The sequence below is a fragment of the Budorcas taxicolor genome, chromosome 3 (genome assembly GCF_023091745.1).
Source record: "Budorcas taxicolor isolate Tak-1 chromosome 3, Takin1.1, whole genome shotgun sequence".
NCBI classification, from domain to species: Eukaryota; Metazoa; Chordata; class Mammalia; order Artiodactyla; family Bovidae; genus Budorcas; species Budorcas taxicolor.
Window position 1 is genome coordinate 50,803,900 of NC_068912.1, and position 21,413 is coordinate 50,825,312.

General features: G+C 40.9%; 1 protein-coding gene across 1 annotated transcript in view; it reads left to right on the forward strand.

Moving 5' to 3' along the window:
- The first annotated feature begins 669 nt into the window (after positions 1-669).
- DIPK1A (divergent protein kinase domain 1A) overlaps positions 670-21,413 on the forward strand; it is a 123,668-nt gene continuing 102,924 nt past the window's right edge. Inside the window, exon 1 of the mRNA XM_052637727.1 lies at positions 670-738. Within this exon, the coding sequence (XP_052493687.1) occupies positions 685-738 (54 nt within the window). The 5' untranslated portion in view covers positions 670-684. The remainder of the gene's footprint in view (positions 739-21,413) is intronic.

Here is a 21,413-nt window from a genome sequence, read left to right on the forward strand (position 1 = left end):
AGGTTATATTCAGTAGAGGAGAGCCCCGTCTGCGTTGGCTCAGTGGACGCGCCAGTCGGTTGCTCCCGCTGCCGCACGGGCCACGGCACGCGAGGGAGGAAAAAGCCGGTCCTCAGGGAAGGAGCCCCAAGCTTCCCTTGAATTTCCACGCAACCCGCCCAGACACGTCCGGGCTGAAGGAGCAGAGTCCAAACGGAGCGTCAGACCTGCCGGGCGGGGTGGCGGGAAGCGCGGCCAGGGGAGTGGGTAGCCGGGAGCAGCCACTTAGGTCGGCTCGTTCAGAGAGCTGGGCTCCCCGGCCCTCCCCTCCAGGCGCCGAACACGCTACACCCCGGCTTCCGCGGCGCCCCCTCCTTCCTCCGCACGCCTCCCCTTTAAGCGCGAGGCGCAGTTGGATTTGTGTCGGCCGAGCGAGGCGCGACTCCCCTTTATGGCGGAGCCGGCAGCGGCGGCTCTGACAGCCGCGGTAGCCGGGCGAGCAGAGCAGAAGGCCCGGCCTCCGGCCGCCGGCCGCAGTCGCCGCAGCGGGGCCGGGGGGGAGCGCGGCGCGCGCCGCGACGGGGGCGGAGGAGTGGGCGGGCCCGGCCGGACTGGGGGCGGGGAGGCGGGGAAAGGCGGGGAGCCGGGTCGCCGGCGCTCGGGTCCGCCTCTGACTGCGGCGCGGTGGGGCGATGTGTGATTACCATGGCGAGGAGTCTCTGTCCGGGGGCCTGGCTAAGGAAGCCCTGTTACCTCCAGGTAGGCCGGCGGCGAGCCCGCCGCGCGCCCGCTCTCTGCGCGGGACTTGCCCGCCTTCCTCCTCCCTCCCTGGGTCGGCGCCCGCCTGAACCCCGCTGCCCCCTGCCGTCCGGCACCTGGCGGCGCGCCCTCCCTCGCTGACCGGGCGCCGCAGCCTCCACCGCGGCGCTGTCCCGCCGCCCCCCAGCGTCCCGACCGGTCCGGGCTCGTCCTCGGCGCCTCGCATCCCGAGAGCCCCGGGACGTGACCCGGGTGCGGCCCCACGCCCCTCGCGTTTGGGGCTCCACAGTCTGGGCTCGGGACGTGCCGCGGTCTTCTCCCTGGTCCATTGCTCTTCTCCCCCCTCCCTGGTGGGCCCCGCAGGGAGGCTGTTCTCGGCTCAGTCCGGAGTCCTCAGTAGGTGGTAGGAAAGGTGGTGTGTCATTCCTCCATATTTTAGAAAATTATGACAAATTGTCACATCAGTGTTTTCTTCAAATCCTGGTGAAGCGGCATGTGCCTCGGGCTGAACCACTTGGTTCGATCTCCATCACACCCGTGATTTAAACGGGAGCAAGGGCTCAAGCGAGGCTGGTGGATGTTTGCGTTTTAAAAGGAAGGGACAATGTCTTGTGCGGATCACGAATACGCCAACAATGCAAATGTAATTCTGTTATGTCATGTATACTATTCGCGTGTTAATTTTTCATAATTTCCCGTTCCACCCTCTATTCCTCTGCCAGTCTGTGTCTTCGAACCCTACTACAGCTTTCACGTACTGTTAGTCACCAGGGGGACCTAGTAGACACCATCAGTAGCTGAGCGCAAATCCATCACCCAAGTGGAAAAACAGCTACAAATCAGTTCTTCGCGTGGGTCAGCAGTTTTGTCTGCATTCAGAGAACAGTATTCCTTTACCGCTTACATTAAAATGCTTAAAGGTATCGATAGATTATTTGGGGATGGGAATTCATTAGGTGGTGCTTTTATCAATTATTTTAAAAGTTGAGAAGAAACCGTCGTGGGGCAAGTAAATCTTTCATTTTTGTTTGGAAATTGCGTGTGTGAATCACTACCCTGCAATGAGTGATGTACTTCAAGTTGGAAGCTTGACTGACAGCTCATGAAATGAAGAATATAGGAGTAAAACTGATCGTTCTGAGCCTTTGTAGCAACTCCACCAGTAGTAATTGTGCCACGAATAACAGTAGAGCAACCCAGTGTAGAATTCAATCCAGGCCAGACACCTCTTTGTAACCCTTTATGTGAAGAGGGAAAAAAGAGAAAAAAGGAAAACAAACCACTTTCCAGACTCTATTCTCAAAATTAGTTTGAGATGTTTAAAATCTTTTTTCTTAACTAAAACTGTCTAGCTTTTTTTTTTTTAGATTTTGTGGCACACTTTTAGACTTTGATTCATTTGGTTCTCAACCTTCTCCACACATGTGGTTGTGACATTTTTTTTGGCACCATAGCATAAGAACTTTCAGATTGACTGAGTTAAGGTTAGTTTTACAAATAGTTAGGCTTCTGTTAATGGCAAACATTTAGTAATTCTGCCTTCCAGAATGTGTGCATCATTATCCATTATCAAACTAAGGTAAACTCAGGTCTTCAGCATTTCAAAAGGATTTGGGGCATAGTTATATATTAGTAGGCTATTTCTATATAAAATAATGATTAAATAGAAAACTTTGTTGATTATAGTATTATATTTGTGATAAATTTTAGAACTTGGGAACCTGGAGTACTGGTGTTTTAAACATTGTCTTGGTATTAGTATTTATTATTTATTAGTATTTAGGAATTTTCTTGTTAGTTGTCCTTCACCATACCTTTTCAGTTTAACCCGCTGAATAAAAAGGCCTTCACATTACTCAGTGTCATGACTTCTGTTCTCCATTGCTTAAATGCTTCACCTTCTGTTTTTAATACTACTTCTACCGTTTGGGGCTTCCCTGGTGGCTCAGACGGTAAAGAATGCCTGCAGTGTGGGAAACCTGGGTTTGATCCCTGAATTGGGAAGATTCCCTGGAGAAGGGAATGGCTACCCGCTCCAGTATTCTTGCTTAGAGAATTCCATGGGCAGAGGAGCCTGGCTAGGTCTCACTTTCTTTTTTTTTACTTCCACTAGGTGCTTCAGCTGTAAATTGTTTTGGATGAAGTCAAAGAAAAATATTTTCATCTAAGACTATTGTAGAGCTATCTATTCAGTTTATCAGTCACTGAAAGTTGAATTAACATATAGAATACTCCTTTCATTTTTTATCTTGATGATCTTTTAAGTTTTATTTTATTTATCTTTGTTGTTTTTTGGCACTGCCATGTGGCTTGCAGGATCTTAGTTCCCTGACCGGGCTTTGAGGATTGTTGGCATGGAGTCTTAAACACTGGACAGCCAGGGAAGCCCCTGATTTTCTTTAAAATCATGTTCCTTTGGGAACAGCATGACTCATGAGGACAGAGCTGAGTTTTGTTCATTTGTACATCTGGTTCATTATGACCTTGAAAAAATTTCGTAACTTTCTGGTTCCATAGTTTCCTTATCATAAGTAGAAATTGTAGTTCTTAGCTGTGTAATCACGTGAATGTAGTAAGGATAAGCTCAGTTTCAGTTCAGTCGCTCAGTCATGTCCGACTCTTTGTGACCTCCTGAATTGCAGCATACCAGGCCTCCCTGTCCATCACCAACTCCCGGAGTTCACTCAAACTCATGTGCATTGAGTTGGTGATGCCATCCAGCCATCTCATCCTCTGTCGGCCCCTTCTCCTCCTGCCCCCAATCCCTCCCAGCAGATTTCCAATGAGTCAGCTCTTCGCATGAGGTGGCCAAAGTATTGGAGTTTCAGCTTTGGTATCAGTCCTTCCAATAAACCCAGGACTGATCTCCCCTAGAATGGACTGGTTGGATCTCCTTGCAGTCCAAGGGACTCTCAAGAGTCTTCTCCAACACTACAGTTCAAAAGGATCAATTCTTCGGCGCTCAGCTTTCTTCACAGTCCAACTCTCACATCCATGCATGACCACTGGAAAAACTATAGCCTTGACTAGATGGACCTTTGTTGGCAAAGTAATGTCTCTGCTTTTTAATATGCTATCTAGGTTGATCATAACTTTCCTTCCAAGGAGTAAGTGTCTTTTAATTTCATGGCTGCAGTCACCATCTTCAGTGATTTTTAGAACCCCCCAAAATAAAAGTCTGTCACTGTTTCCATTGTTTCCCCATCTATTTGCCATGAAGTGATGGGACTGGATGCCATGAGCTTAGTTTTCTGAATATTGAGTTTTAACCCAACTTTTTCACTCTCCTCTTTCACTTTCATCAAGAGGCTCTTTAGTTTTTCTTTGCTTTCTGCCATAAGGGTGGTGTCATCTGCGTATCTGAGGTTAATGATATTTCTCCTGGCAATCTTGATTCCAGCTTGTGCTTCATCCAGCCTGGCATTTCATGTGACGTATTCTGCATATAAGTTAAATAAGCAGGGTAACAATATACAGCCTTGATGTTCTCCTTTTCCTATTTGGAACCAGTCTATTGTTCCATGTCCAGCTCTGACTGTTGCTTCTTGACCTGCATACAGATTTCTCAGGAGGCAGGTAAGGTGGTCTGATATTCCCATCTCTTAGTTTTCCACAGTTTGTTGTGATCCACACAGTCAAAGGCTTTGGCATAGTCAATAAAGCAGAAGTAGATGTTTTTCTGGAACTCAGCTAGATGAAGTTAAATCTATTTTGTGGCATCCTAACTGCATTTTTAATAGAAAAGCATGTGAACTTAAATGATAAATTTACATGTAGGTAAATATGTTCAATTCCTTCAACCAAAGGTCCCTGACTTTCTATCATCCCCTCTTATTTGTTGAGTCTTTATTGATCTAGGGACATGATATGACTTAATTTTACTGACTTCATCATTTACTTAGTAAATATTTGTCTATGCCTTTCACATGCCAGAAACTTTGTGAGGGGGTTGGGATTCTACAGACTTCTAAACAAACACCCTTGTGATCCTCATGGAGCTTAAAGTCTAGTCAAGGAGACAAACATTAATCAAATAACCTTAGAAATAAAAGTGCTATGAAGAAAAAGTGAAGGGACAAAAGAGTGCCTGAGAGGAAGAGAACAGTTTCTCTCTTTTGTAAAAGTATTTTACTATAGAAATTTTTATACATACATAAAGCAGAAAAGAATAATGTACTCTCAGGTACCTATTACTTGCCCTCAACAGTTATCAGTATTTTGTTTCATGTCCCTTCCCCTGTGTCCTTTTTCCAACTAAAATATTTTGAAGCAGATCCCATGTGTCACATAATTTCATTTAAATGCCTCAGTATGAATTTCTAACAGATAATGATATTTTTGACATAATCATAATACCATTATCATGCCTTAACAAAATTAACAGCAGTTTCTTACTTTCTCTCATTCTCCTACATATGCATTATTCTGAGAGAATGACTAGATTTGATTTGCCATGGGATGGATTTACTGTGATATGAGAGGGTCTCTTGGTAAAAACAAAACGAAAAACTCTCCCCTTACCAGCTGATTCCTGCCAGAAGTTCTTTGAAGGAAAACTTAATTCTCATTTCAGGTTTTGGGAGAAAGTCTTAGAAAATGTCTGGTGTAAGTAACATTTTCATGTAAATGTAATATTTTAGTTTAAAGTAAAGCTGTAATTAGTCAGCAGATATATAAAAGATTTTGTTTTGTTTGGAGATAGGGTTAGGGGTGAAGAGCACTGAAGGAATGAAATTTCAAAGATAGGGGGAAGAGGTGAAGGGCCCAGCCAGAAGAGAGGAAAGTTTCAGAGACCAGCTGTGTATGCTTGCAGTTTTGCTGTTCTGTCTTAAAGTGGGTGGAGTCCGAAAGTAGTTCTGTTCTGAGGTGTTCAGGCCTTAGGACTTGCAAGTTTCCCTTCCTACTGCAGTTTACAGGAAAAAAATGTTTAAGCAATTACCTAAAAAGGAGCTTCATTCTCAGTATTTTCTTTAATCCAAATGTCACTGTGATAATTGATAATGTTTCTAGAAACTGTAGAATGTTTTTAGGAACAGTGGACTTCACTGGTGGCTCAAATGGTAGAGTCCACCTGCAAAGCAGGAGACGCGGGTTCAACGCCTGGGTTGGGAAGATCCTCTGGAGTAGGAGATGGCAACCGACTCCAGTATTCTTGCCTGGAGAATCCCATGGACAGAGGAGCCTACAGTCCATGGGGTTGCAGAGTCGGACATGACTGAGCAACTAACACTTTCTCGAAACTGTAGTGTTATGCAATTAATGAAAAGTTTTCAGCTATAATATAGCTTAAATGGGCATTTATAGACTAATGTGGGGACCTAATTACTTTTTACAGTTTTGTTTATGTAGCAAAGGAGATTCTTCTGCTTGTGAAGAGAAAAACTGATAATGGTATATATACATGTAGTAGAATATTGTTCAACAATAAAGAGAAATGAAGAATTGATTAATGCTATAACATGGATGAACCTTGAAACCATTCAATATATGAAAGAAGCCACTCATAAAAGATCACATATTCTGGGGTTTCATTTATATGAAGTAGCCAGCAAAGGCAAATCTATAAAGACAGAAGATAGCTTAGTTCTTGCATAGGACTGGGAGGGTTGTGGGGAAATGGGTATGAGGTTTCTTTTGGGATAAAGGAAGTATTCTAAAATTGATGCTGTGCACAACTCTGTGCATATACTAAGATCCACTGAATCGTATACTTTAAATGAATACATTGTATGGTATGTGAATTATATCTCAATAAAGCTGTAAAAAAAGAAATCTAGTTTATCCCATTGACGCAGTCCTTCTCACTGCTTCTTGTCATAAATTCCACCCATGCCAGCTTTTTGGTGTAGAGAGTACTTCGTCCAGAGGACCGGTGCAGGCACACTGTTTGCCAGTGTGGCCTCTCTGTGAACCAAGAGGGCTTGTGATCTGCTTGAAGTAGATATAGCCCAGCAGCATTTACCTGAGCAAACAACGGCTCAGGGCAAGGCAACATTCTCAGACCACATTAACTTTAAGTTCTATCCTTCCTGGCTATTTTGTTGAAATCTTACCTGGGAATTAGTATTTTCCTGGGCTAGCTATATGTTGTGGCACATTGAACAGAGTAGAATCCTGCCTCTGAGAACAGGATCTGTAGGTGTGTTTCTGTTTGGACCATTTTTAGGCAGTGTTTTTCTTCCGCACACCATTGTGATGGTACTCTTTGGGGCCTGTGTGGTGACCCAAGTTGACACTTGTGTTTGTCTCTTTTTAGCAGCGCGTTTTCCACAAATTAGGATCCACTTTGTTTAGAGTTTGCTCATAGCCTGAGTGGGACTGATAACACAACAGCCCTATAATTCATTGGTTTTACTTTATAATACCTTTCTTCTTCTCACTGTCATTAAGTCCTGGAAGAATGAAAGTTAAGACAATTTAAGCTAATTCTCTATACTTAGATTAGACACATTTTCCATTCCAGTCATTCTGCCTACGTGCCCTGTTACATATAAAAGCCTGCTGGAATGTTAATGGCATTTGAAGTCTGAGATACTTGGGTACTTCTGAGGATTTTTCAAGTCTTTAAAATTGCAAAAGTTTTAAATTTCTTAAGGTAGCCTCTTAAAAATAACTAACAGTTTCAATGTGTTCAGTAGGGCTGTTATGAATGGATGGATAAATGGCATGTTCTAATGAGGTTGTCAGCACTGTAACAGTTCTGATACCTACCTGGCTCTTTGATTTACATTGGTACTAGTCTTCCAACGTGACTGCTATAGATGGTTTGGTTCTTTTTTACTTCGTGTGTATAGTTTTGCAGGATTTAGTGTCTTGTAGGGTTACTGATATGGTTTAGTTGATAATAGTGACAATGTTGACACATACTGTAGTAAGAATAATATGGCTTCTTGTTCATTTTCAACTCCCTGGATTATTTTAAATCTAAGGGTAATAAAAGCAAGTGTTGTTTCCTATTCTCCAAAGGGAGAAGGACTGTAGGTGGTGTGGTTCATCAGCTCTTTTATACCTGCTGTACAAGGTTAAACTTTTGCCTTCGCCTGAAACTGAATCTCCATAACTCTAATTAGCTTTCTGAAACTAGTGAATATACAGGGAGCATATGCATCCCATGATGTCTTAAATTCAAGCACAGAATTATAATGCAGCCTTTGATATTATTATTAGTCACTATAATAAACTTAAAGAAATGGTGAATTCTCAGGCAGATTTCATACTTACACACTTTGAGCTATAGCATGCAGTAAAAGGGTTTCTTCATTGTTATCTTCCCAGTACCTCAGCTTTTCATCTTAATGTTATGTATTCTTTATAGTTTTCTTTTTTTACAGTTTTCATTTTAATGTTTTCATTCCTTAAATTTGCTTTGAAAAACAATACTATACTATTCTGTTAAATACCATCTTTTGACACTGACTGGAAAGATAAATGTCTCACATTTTTAACATATTTAGTTCTAGACATTTAAATATTTTGTGAATAATTTTTCTTTAAAACCCTTTAATCTACAATGCATATGGCTTTAGAAAAACCAGAATACTGCAAAATGAACGTGTTTAAAAGACCCAAAATATTAGTCAATGAATTTTTTTTAGAAATAGTAGGGGATTTTTTTGATGATTATTTAATGAAATTAAATAATATCTGTTTTAGGAGTGATCATGGTGTTGTGGATTTTTTTTTCCTTTTGTTTTTTTTTATTGTGGTCAAAAGCACACAGCACGAAGTTTACCATCTCAACCGTTTTTAAGATTATAGTACAGTACTGTTAACACATGCACATTTTCCGGCAACAAATCTGTAGAACTTGCAATCTTGTAAAACTGAAACTCTCTACCTATTGAATAAGAGCTCCCTTTTTTTCCCTCCACACCATTCTGGTAACCACACTCTACTTTCTTTTTCTATGTGTTTGACTTCTTTAGATAACTTGTGTAAGTAGAATCATGCAGTAATTTTTTTTTGTGTGTGACTGGCTTATTTTACTTGAATATCCTCAAGATTTATTCATCTGGTAGTGTATGGTAGGAGATCTTTGTTTTCAAAGGTTGAATACTATTCCACTGTATGTGTAAACTGCCTTTTTTATCCACTCCTCAGCTGATGGACATTTGGGTTACTTCCACTTCTTGGCTGTTGTGAATAATGCCATAGGGAGCATGGGAGTGCTAATATAATATCTCTTTGAGATATTCTTTTGGTTATTTTGTATATATATCCAGAAGTGGGATTGCCACATCACTGGGTACATCTGATTTAAAATTTTTGAGGAACGTCTGTACTATTTTGTGTAGTGGCTATATCATTTTATATTCCCATCAACAATGCACAAGGACTCCAATTTTTCCACATCCTTGTCAGCATTTGTTATTTTGTTTTTTGTTTGTTTGCTTACTGGGCCAGCCATCCTAACGGGTTTGAAGTAATGTCTCATTGTGGTTTGGATTTGCATTTCCCTGATGATTAGTGATGTTGAGAATCTTTTCATGTGCTTCTTGACCATTTGCCTGTCTTGTTTAGAAAAGTTTTCTTCTTTTTTTTAAAAGGCTTTATTTAATTTAATTAATTTATTTGGCTGCATCAGATTTAATAGTTTTGGCATGCAAGATCTTGGTTGCAGTGCACAGACTCTAGTTGAGGCAAGCAGGCTCAGTAGTTACGGTGCTTGGGTTTAGTTGCCCCATAGCATGTGGGATCTTAGTTCTCCAACTAGGGGTGGAACCTTCATCTCCTGCATTGCAAGGTGGATTCTTAATCACTGTACCACCAGGGAAGTCCTGAAAAAGTTTCTTTTTGATTTATTGTTTCAGAATGATGTTTATTCAGCAGGGTTATGTTAATGTAAGCAGTACTACCCTTCCTTTCCTAAGAAGGAGAAGGAGAAAGAGGGAGTGGTGTTTAAATGTTTAGAGAGAGTGAGAAAGCAAACAATTATTGGACACTGTTAGCAATTGATTAGTAGAGGCATAGGTATAAGGGTATTCTTTGCACTTTTCTCCTAAATTTTCTGAAGATTTAAGCATTTCCAAAATAAAAGGTTACATTTCCAAAATAAAAAGAGAGATGAGTTTGATCTCTGGGTCAGGAAGATCCCTTGGAGTAGGTAATTGCAACCCATTCCAGTATTCTTGCCTGGAAAATTCCATGGACAGAGGAGCCTGGTGGGCTACAGGACATAGGGTCTCAAAGAGTCAGACATGACTGAGCACTAACACACACACACACAAAATAAAAGCTTGGGAGAAAGTAAATTAGACTGGACTTCATAATAATTGCGTCTGACTAGAAATGAATGAACTCTATCCAAAGTTACATTAAGGGTTAAGAAAATGAGATTTGATAGAGCATGTTTGAAGTCAGTTGATTGAAGAAAGCATGTTAGTTTTCCAGTGGTCCTATAACAAATTGCCACATATTTAGCATCTTAAAACAACACACATTTATTAGTACTTGCATCTCACACTTCTGAAGGTTAGATGCCGCAGCACGGTGTGACCCAGCTGGTTCTCTGCTCCAGGCTGAAAATCAAGCCCTCACTAGGGCTTCCCTGGTACCTCAGATGGTAGAGAATTTGCTTGCCATACAGGAGACCTGGGTTTGATCCCTGGGTGGGGAAGATCCCCTGGAGAAGGGAATGGTAATCCACTCCAGTATTCCTGCCTGGAGAATTCCATGGACAGAGGAGCCTGGCCAGGTACATTACAGTCCATGGGGTCAGACACGACTAAAGGACTAACACACACACACAGAGTTGAGTTTCTTTCTGGAGCTCTGAGAATGAATTGACTTCTAGGCTCTTACAGATTGTTTTCAGAATTCAGTTCCATGCTGTGGTAGGATTGAGGCCTCCATTTCCTTGCTGGCTGTTGGCTGGGGGTTGTTCTCGGTTTCTAGAGGCTGCCTACATTAATCAGCTCATGGCTCCTTTTCTCCATCTTCAAAACCAGCAACGGTGGGTGGAGGCCTTTGTGTGTTTTCAATCTCTCTGACTTCCTCTTCTGCCTCAGCCTTTTTCTAGCTTTCTCTGCCTCATATCTCTGACTGCTGCCTTTAAGGGTTCGTATGATTACATTGGGTTCACCTGGATAATTCAAGATACTATCTCTACTTTAAGTCTCTTTACAGCGGTATCTAAATTAGTGCTGATTAAATAATCAGGGGGTGGAAACCATGGGAGACTTAGAATTCTAACATAGAAAATTCAACTGAAAATTCTGACAGTTAAAAAAAAATTAATCATTTCCTAAAGTATTTTGTTTTCCTTCCATTACTATTAGGTTTTAAGATGTTGCCATAAGAAATTTTATGAGTTACCATTGTATTTATCATTCCAGCAATTACTATGAGAGGAATCTTGGATACTTATTAAAGGAAGGAAAGTAAAAATAGCTACTGAAAAACCACATGTGGCAATACTTGTTTTTACAATAGATACTATTCTTAAATCTTTTGTAGCCTTGTACAAACTAAAAAGTGGAAAAATATCACTTTATGAACTCTAAGAAAAGGTTCTTTAAAATGTAACCTAATACATTACCATATGTAGAATAGATAGCTAATAGAAAGTGGCTGTATAACACTGGGAGCTCAATGCAGTATTCTGTGACAACCTAGAGGGGTGGGTGAGGTGGGGGGAGGTACAAGGGGGAGGGGACATATGTATACTTATGGCTGATTCACGTTGTTGCATAGCAGAAGCCAGTACAATATTGTAACGCAATTATCCTCCAATTAAAAATTAAATTTAAAAAATGTAACCTATGTCTTTCTGTTTATTACCTAACAGTTGTTCTTTACTCCTTAAAGAAAAAAATGCTTGTTTTGTTATGTCAGCTTATAAGATTTTCAGTCACATCTGATCCTGTATAACTAAATTCATACCCAGTGAAGGCAGAGCCTACTTATTACTCCAGTCTTGTCCTTTATCCTGAGCATGTAGTGCTCAGGATGTGCAAAATGATACAGTGCAGTACACATATTGGAAAACATTCTGTAATCACTCTGAGATATTGAACTGCAGTAGCTCACACTAAGCACACACTGCTCTTTCACATTCTTACTGTTCACTCTGACTACCACCTCCATCGCATCATCTTCACCATTGTCGTTATAACTGAGGCTGTTGCCACCTCCCCCTTCTTCCAATCTGCCAACCTCCTCTGGCTTCCCTCCTTTCCGAGTTCAGTCAGGATCAGATGTTCCGTCATGCCAGCCGCTGCTCTTTGCCCACTCACTACCTCTTTGCTTCTCTTACTTTCCTTTCTTCTTGTCCTGATACTCTCCCTTTCCTTTCAGTCTCATCTTTTCTTTAGCCTCTGTTGTCCTCAGGACTCCAGCCTTCTCTGCTTCTCACTTTGTAGCCTCCTTGTGTCTCTTCACGTGGCTTCCACGACAAGCCAAATGCTAATGGGTCTCAACCCATTAGTGTTTAGTATTAGTATTAGTGTATCATCAGCCCAAACGTCCCCACCTCAAACTTCAGATTTGCATCCCGCTGCTTATTTGATATCTACCTCTAGTTAGCACTTCATGTTCAACATGTCCAAAGCTAAAGCCCTGGCCCCAAATTGCTTCTTTACTCATTTCAGTTAGTGATACTCTCCAGTTACTCAAGAGATAAATATACTCAAGTCCTTCTAGACTCTCCCTGTCTCCTTATCCTCATGTTTAATCCCTCAACAGTTCCACTAGTGAATCTCCTAAATAGCTTTTTGATTGCACCATCTTTCTTTTTTTAAATATACAGTATTATCAACGGTAGTCACTATGTTTTACCTTAGATCCTCAGACTTTATTCATTGTGCAGTTGTAAGGTTTTTACTGGCCTTTTACTGATCTCTTTCTATTTTCCCCACCTCTCAGCCTCTGGTAGCCACTTTTCTACTCTCTGTTTCTATGAATTTGACTTAAAAAAATTTATTTTAGATTCTAAATATAAATGATACTATGCAGTATTTATCTTTCTGTCTGGCTTACTTCATTTAGAGTAATGCCCTCAGGGTTCATCTGTTTTGTTGCAAAATGGCAGTATTTCTTTCTCATGGCTGAATAATTTTCCAGTGTGTATGTGTATGTTTGTATGTCTGCCACGTTTTCTTATCTGTTTATCCTCCAGTGAACACTTTGGACACTGAGGTTATTTCCACGTCATGGCTGTTATGAGTAACGCTGCACTGAACACAGGAGTGCAGCTATCTCTTTGAGATCCTATTTTCATTTCCTTTGGCTATATACCCAGAAGTAGGAATGCTGCTAGTTCTGTTTTTTAGTTTTTTGCGGAACCTCCATATTTTCCATAGTGATTAAACCAGTCTACATTCCCACCAACAGTGCACAAGGGTTCCTTTTTCTCTACATCCTCACAAACATAGTTGTCTCTTGTCTGATGATAGCCATTCCAACGGGTATGAAGTGATAGTTCTTTGTGATTTTGATTTGCATTTCTCTGATGATAGTGATGGTACCTTTGCATGTACCTGTTGGCCATTTGTTTCCTGTTGGTACCCTGATTCTCTCCTTTTGTCTCATTCAGTTCAGTTCAGTTCAGTTCAGTCGCTCAGTCTTGTCCGACTCTTTGCAACCCCATGAATCGCAGCATTAGGCCCACTATAGTAGTCTCCAGAAGGGCCTTCCTGCCACCTTTACCCCTATCGGATCCACCCCCCACTTTCCTTCCAGATCAGTCTTCTCCAAAATGCCAATCTGATCTAATCCCCCTCCTACCAGTGAAGTCCTTCTGTGATTTACCATTGACTTCAGTGGACCATTACCTTCAGTGGCTTCCCTGATAACTCAGTTGGTAAAGAATCCACCTGCAATGCAGGAGACCCCAGTTCAATTCCTGGGTCGGGAAGATCCCCTGGAGAAGGGATAGGCTACCCACTCCAGTATTCTGGACTAGAGAATTCCATGGACTGTATAGTCCATGGGGTTGCAAAGAGTCAGACACTACTGAGCGACTTTCACTTTCAGTGAACTAAGCAGAGCTCTGAGCCCTTTTTTGCTGGTCCCTTCCTGGCTTGCCATTTCATTCTGGCCACAACCATCTCATGAACTGTTTACGCTAGCAATTCTGAAAACCTTCCCGTTTCCCAACACACCTTGCTCTCCTCCACGTGTCACCTGTCTACCCCACCGTTTCCTCCTCTTTGCCCTAGAATGCCCTTCCCCCATTTCCCTGCATCCCTCTTTACCAGGTTTATTCTCAGTTTTCTACTTGTCCTTTAGGTTTCAACTCAGAGAGGAAGTGACCTTTCAGAAATTTCTCCCTAAACCTCACACGGCAACCTTTTTTATGCCCCGCAATGTGAGTACCTGATATCTGGCACACACTTCTCTTACAGAACTTATGATATTGAATTGTCATCAGTGGCTTTTCTTTCTTTCTTCTGAACCCCAGACTGTGATCTCCCTGACAGCTGAGATGGAGATGTCAGTTTCCTCTCTTTATCTTTTGTGCCTAGCCCAAAGCAGATGTTCAGTAAATGTTTGTTGAATGACTGAATCCGCACAAATACGTATAAGTATTGGAAAGCTTCTGATGTAAGTCATGTTTCCTCTTCCACTTCTTACCCCCAGCTCTACTCTCAGAAGGTAGCCTCTTTGAATCACTTATCTTTTTGCATTTCCTGGTGACTACACTTCTAACTTCTAGAGCAGTGTGTCTAAAGAGAACTGCACACACCCTACACCCTGGGAGGCACTTATAATGCTGCATTTGTGTCCTGGAAGAAATTACTTGAAATTGTGTTTATTCTTATATGCTTTTTGTATCTTAAAATATTTTTGACAGAATAGCTGATGATTTCCTGTTTTTGGTGTATTATTATAAAAAGCATTTCCCCCCAGTAGAAATCAATTCAAAATTATTCTTCAGTTCAGTTCAGTCGCTCAGTCATGTCCGACTCTGTGACCCTGTGGACTGTAGCACGCCAGGCCTCCCTGTCTATCACCAACTCCTGGAGTTTATACAAACTCATGTCCATCGAGTCGGTGATGCCATTCAGCAATCTCATTCTCTGTCGTCCCCTTCCCTTCCCCACTTCAATCTTTCTCAGCATTAGGGTCTTTTCAGATGAGTTAGTTCTTTGCATCAGGTGGCCAAAGTATTGGAGTTTCAGCTTCAGCATCAGTCCTTCCAATGAATATTCAGGACTGATTTCTTTTAGGATGGACTGGTTGGATCTCCTTGCAGTCCAAGGGACTCCCAAGAGTCTTCTCCAACACCACAGTTCAAAAGCATCAATTCTTCAGTGCTCAGTTTTGCTTATAGTCCAGCTCTCACATCTATACCTGACTACTGGAGAAACCATAGCTTTGACTAGATGGACCTTTGTTGGCAAAGTAATGTCTCTGCTTTTTAGTATGCTGTCTAGGTTTGTCATAACTTGTCTTCCAGGGAGTAAGCATCTCTTAATTTCATGGCTGCAGTAACCATCTACAGTGATTTTGGAGCCCAAGAAAAGGTATGTCACTGTTTCTACTGTTTCCCCTCTATTTGCCGTGAAGTGATAGGACCAGATGTAATGATCTTAGTTTCTTCAATGTTGAGTTTTAACCCAACTTTTTCACTCTCCTCTTTCACTTTCATCAAGAGGCTCTTTAGTTCTTCTTCGCTTTCTGCCATAAGGGTGGTGTTATCTGCATATCTGAGGTTATTGATATTCCTCCCAGCTATCTTGAGTCCAGCTTGTGTTTCATCCAACCCAGTGTTTCTCATGATGCAGTCTGCATATAAGTTAAATAAGCAGGGTGACAATATACAGCCTTGATGTACTCCTTTCTGATTTGGAGCCAGTTTGTTGTTCCATGTCCAGTTCTAACTATTGATTTCTCAAGAGGCAGGTCAGGTGGTCTGGTATTCCTGTTTAAGAATTTTCCACAGTTTGTTGCGATCCACACAGTCAAAGTCTTTGGCGTAGTCAATAAAGCAGAGTAGCTATTTTTCTGGAACTCTCTTGCTTTTTCAGTGATCCAACGGATGTTGGCAATTTGAATCTGGTTTCTCTGCCTTTTCTAAATCCAGCTTGAACATCTGTAAGTTCACGCTTCACATACTGTTGAAACCTGACTTGGAGAATTTTGAGCATTTCTTTACTAGCGTGTGAGATGAGCATTCTTTGGCATTGTCTTTCTTAGGGATTGGAATGAAAATTGACCTTTTCCAGTCCTGTGGCCACTGCTGAGTTTTCCAAATTTGCTGGCATATTAAGTACAGCACTTTCACAGCATCATCTTTTAGAAGTTGAAATAGGTCAACTGGAATTCCATCACCTCCACCAGCTTTGTTTGTAGTGATGCTTCCTAAGGCCCACTTGACTTCGCATTCCAGGATATCTGGCTCTAGGTGAGTGCTCATAGCATCGTGATTATCTGGTGGTGAAGATCTTTTTTGTATAGTTCTTCTGTGTTCTTGCCACCTCTTCTTCATATCTTCTGCTTCTGTTAGTCCATACCATTTCTGTCCTTGATCGAGCCCATCTTTGCATGAAATGTTCCCTTGGTATCTCTAATTTTCTTGAAGAGATCTCTAGTCTTTCCCATTCTATTGTTTTCCTCTACTTTGCACTGATCACTGTGGAAGGCTTTCTTATCTCTCCTCTTCTTATCTCTTATTGTGAGTTAAAATATACATGTCATAGATTAATATGACCATGATTTTTATAGAATATAAATAAGTATACAAATGTTAGGGATTTTTTTCCCTAATATATTTTCCTGAGAGCATTCTACAATAAGAAAAAGTTTTGGGGCTGCTTTTTACCTTTGTTGCTTGATTTATTAACTTTAGATAATATCTGTTGACTTTCTACTTTTAAGAAGGGCTATTTAGCTTTCTTACACTACAGTTCTTATTCTCTGCAAGCATTTGATTTTTAATTTTGCTTCTTCTGTTGCTTAATTTAGTAACTTCAGATAATGACAACTCTTCCTCATTTCATCCACTTTTGACAGTCTGTCTACTCTCCCCCTTTTTAAGATGGGGATTAGAACCTGTTTCATTTTTCATGTGTTTTTCTCAATTTCTGTCAGCAACAGTTTTACATTGTCAAAAGTTGATAACTTATATTTTGTCCTATGACAGTAACCAAATCTCCAAATAAGTTGAATCTAAAAGATGAAAACTATAAGTAGTATTATATTCAGTTGGCAAACAGCTTCGTTCAGGTTTTTCCGGAACATATTTCAGAAAACCTAAATGATTATTATGATTTGTTAATTCTTCCATAAAGAAAAATTCTCCCTATATATATGGCTGAGTCTCTTCACTGTTCACCCGAAAGGATCACAACATTGTTAATCGGATATACTCCAATACAAAATGTTTTTAGTGTTACAAAAAACTAAATTGAAAAATTTTTTTTAAAATCTCCCTTACAAAGCTGAGACCCTTTGACTACAGCATAAAGTTCCTTCCCCTTATCAGGAAAGTGGGTAGAATTAACAGACTGGGACAGATGCCTCTTGTTATTGAGCAAATTATTGCAAGGATTTTCCCCTTTCCACAAGCTAAGCCATATTTCTACCAGTAGGGAAGAGAATGTGTGATATTTACACTTTTCCTGTGAAAAGTTTCTTCTTCTTAGAAATCATGCTTGCTTACCTTTTAATATTCTTACTAAAGAATAATGACTTAAAGCCTAGCCTTTGGAATCTGTAGGGAAATAACAGAGTTATGATTGGAGATGACTGTGAGTCACAGTGTCTGCCCTAAGCAGTCAATATACTGTCATTTTTGAAATGGGTACCTGGTTATGCTCAGCTCTAGGGAGCAGACATTAATTCTGTTATCCGCCCCTCAAATCCAAGTGAACTGAGCTACTTTTGGAGTTCTAGACCATTTGAATAATGAAAACAATTTTCATCTTCAGGGAGAGCACTGTAGGTAGGAACTGAAAGTGAAAGTCGCTCAGTAGTGTCTGACTCTTTGTGACCCCGCGGACTGTAGTCCATGGAACTCTCCAGGCCAGAATGGTAGAGTGGGTAGCCTTTCCCTTTTCCAGGGGATCTTCCCAACCCAGGGATCGAACCTAGGTACATTGCCGGCAGATTCTTTACCAGCTGAGCCACAAGGGAAGCCCTTGATAGCAGGGAGGAACTGGCTATCATTTTATGCCACAGTTACAGAAAATAGGAGGAGAGTAAAGCACTTTTGGCCAGTCTTTCTCATCGCCTCCTGAAATGTATGTCTTGAGACCAACCATATCAAAGTGAATTCTGGCCTAAGATGAAGGGCCTCTCTATTTTTAGTACTCCCTAAAATATCAGTCTATATTTAGTACAGAGCCAATTTGTGTGCCAGGATTACATTTTCTTCTCTCCAGGGCCAGGGTCATGACCCCCTTGTCTCTCAAGACTGTAAGATCAATAATGACTACATATTTTCTCATATTCCAATTTCTTATAATTAGGGTACATATAAGCATGCTTCTTATTTGAAATGTAGCTTTTTTTGTGACATTTGTCTTTTCTTTCTTGCTTTTGAGTTTTCAGGGAGTTTCTAATTGCCCTTTTTTTTTGGCCTAATATGCCTTTGCTATAGCCTCACTTTTCCCATATTCTGTTATTTTTAAATTGTTTGGAATCCCATTTATGACCAAATGACTCTCTAGGCTGCTGCACAGCTGTCTTCCAAGGGCTTGCCTCCATTCTTCTATGTTGTAATCACTGTTCTTAGGGTCCTAGGTCTTCCACTGTGCTGATTTATGCCATAATTTTACTGGGGTATATCCTGAGATAAGTTCTTTAGAAAGGATGTGTGGGAAGTAAACTTTTTGAGTCATGTCTAAAACTGTCTTTATTATACCTTTGTTTGTAATTAGGTTGGGTGTAGAATTCTGGGCTGAAAATAAGTTTCTTTGAAACTGTGAAGACATAGTTCTGTTGTCTTCTAACATCCTCTGTTGCTGACTAGAAGCCGGTTTGGTTATCAATCTTCTGTGGGTGACCTGTTTTTCCTGTTCAGGGTCTCCTTTTTATATTTGTTTTGGAATTTCATGAGGAAATGTGTAAATGTGGGTCTTTTACTGGTTGGTTATATTGAGCACTCACTGAGCCCTTTCTGTCTTAAGACTTGTGTCTTCTCTTTTGAGGAATTCTATTCTAAATTCTATTTAATAGCTTCTCCCTTCTTTTTTTTCTGTTCTCTCTTTTGAGGGGGTGTTTAGTTAGTCAAATGTTGTACTTCTTGGATTGGCTCTTTGTATCTCTCACAGTTTTCTCTATTATTTCCATCTTTTTATCCATGTACTCTCATTCTGAGTTTCTCAATTTTATTTTCCAGCTCATCTGTTGATTTTTTTCTTCTAATCACTCCTTAAATTCTGTCTTTTTGATTTAAAAGACTTCTGTGAGGTTCTTTGTTCCTTTTCTCTGTGTGTGGTTTTCTATTCCTAGTTTATATTCCATGCAGTATTCTTTTGATTATATTGGCTTGGCCAAAAATTTTGTCCAGGTTTTCCACACATACAGAGTAACTTGAATGAACTTTCTGGCCAACCCAATAGTAGATGTTTTGTTTTCTTTAATAGATTTTATTTTTGTAAGTTCCTTAATTGTTCCCCTCAGGATTCCTTTTTCTAAATGTTTTTCTTAACCCTTCTTTTTTGTGCTGCTGGACTTCCCCTTGTGCCTTGGTTGTCTACTCATATTGTAGTAAGCAGGACTGAGACACTGGTGTGGATTTCCTCTGCTATTTTAGAAGCTGGTCTCTTTTCCCCCAGACCTTTCACCTGACTGGATGGCTGACTGTGCCCTCTGTGTAGGTGGGATGCGTTGGCTGGCCTGCTTGCTCTGGGGTGAGCCTGTGCTCAGGCCCTGGGGGCTCCGTTTCGGAGGAGTCCTCTACCTGGGGTGGACTGGACTACCACCAGAGCCCTTGGCTTTCCCCGGGTTGTTTGTTCCTTCAGGTATCTGGTTTTTCAGCTGAGGGGTAATGCCAGGCTGCCTGTGATCTGTGTGGGCATGGGAGAAGCAGATAGCAGTGCCAGCTAGTGCAGTTCTAGATACAGACCTTCAATTATTCCCACTGTCTTCAGCCCTACTTCTGTCTCCTGCCTTCCCTCATACCTCTGGCCCAGAGCCCGGAGCCATCAGTTGTTCCAGGCCAGACTGGCTGTCTTGATTCCTTCTAGCATTCCAACAAGCATTTTGGCTTCCAGCTCCTTTAGGTTGCCTTGTGGAGTATTTTGGGCTGTGGCTTTCTTTGCCTCTCTCATCCATCAGAACAATTCAACCTGCTTTTTTAATTCTAGAAATTAGTTATATGTTTCATCCACTGGTGAACCCCCTATATCCCCTTTCTTTTGATATTAGAGTTTCATTGTTTCTTTTGCCTGCCTTCTTTAGGTGTGATTTTGCAAGCTATAAGTAGTAAACATAAATCCTCAGTATCTTGAGATCTTGACAATCTCAAGAGTGTCAGGACATCTTGAACTGAAAGTCCTGATGTGAATTTTATCTATCATCTGAATATTTACCTACGTTGTTCATCTTCATGAATGAGGTGTCTAAGGATTGCATAGTCCATAAATTATTTCAATAAAATAAGGCAAGAGAATTTTTTCCGGAAAATCTTGTATAATAACAGTTTATTTTAGTAAAAAAGAAAAAACTACATTGGAATCTTAAAATTAGCATCAGTATTGTGCCTCATTTCTACAGATTAAAGTCAATGAGGAGATTACCTGCTATGTGTTAGGTAAGCACTGGGTTTGTAGCAGTGACTGTGATAGAATTTGCTGTTGCTGTCATAGAATTTGCATGTTGTTTGGGGGACGGGCACTGATGGATAAATAATAAGTGAAATTAAAAAACAACCGCACAATGAAAACATCAGGTGCTTTGTGCTTAGTTGCTCAGTTGTGTCTGACTCTCTGCAACCCCATGGACTGTAGCCTGCCAGGCTCCTTTGTCTATGGGGATTCTCCAGACAAGAATCCTGGAGTGGGTTGTCATGCCCTCCTCCAGGTATGGCAATAGTTAGCTATGTGCAAATGCAAATAATTAAACTAAGTTAGGGATAAGGAGTGTTAGGACATTTGTGTTGGCTGACTGGCTAGAAAACCTGAGATCTGACTAACAAGCAGGAGCCAGCCAGGTAAGAACAGGAAATTTTGCATTACCTTCAGAGACATACCCTTTCCTTAGTCAGAGCTATCTACCCCTCTTTTGGTTTTGATCATCCTCTGTCCTGTAAAAAGGTTTTTATATTAATGTAATAAATTGCCTGAACATTTCATCAGCTTTTAAATAGCACTTTGGTGGAATAGAAAGACTCATAAGATAATTTATTCCCCTAGGGCAGAGAAGGGATAAACAAGCCTTTTTAGTCTGTGATAGTGGATTGGTTTGGTGAATATAAAGGCCTTAATTATTATGCTTTAAGCAACAACTTAATTTGTTTCAGTCTGATTCCTGGTTTTCAAGTGGAGTCTTCCTCTGATATATTGTGCTGCTATTTTGGTACTTGTCATTTTGCTTATGCACTTTTTCTCATCAAAAAGCATTTACTGAACACTTCTTATATAGTCCTGGTGCTTGTCTTGATGCCATGCACTGCAGATGTACATTCACTTTTATCTTAACATTGGGTGCATTTTTCAAGGAGTATGGGGAGTGGATAGTTTAAGGGGATCAATTTGTAGATCCTTAAATTACCCAAGTACTTTTTCCTA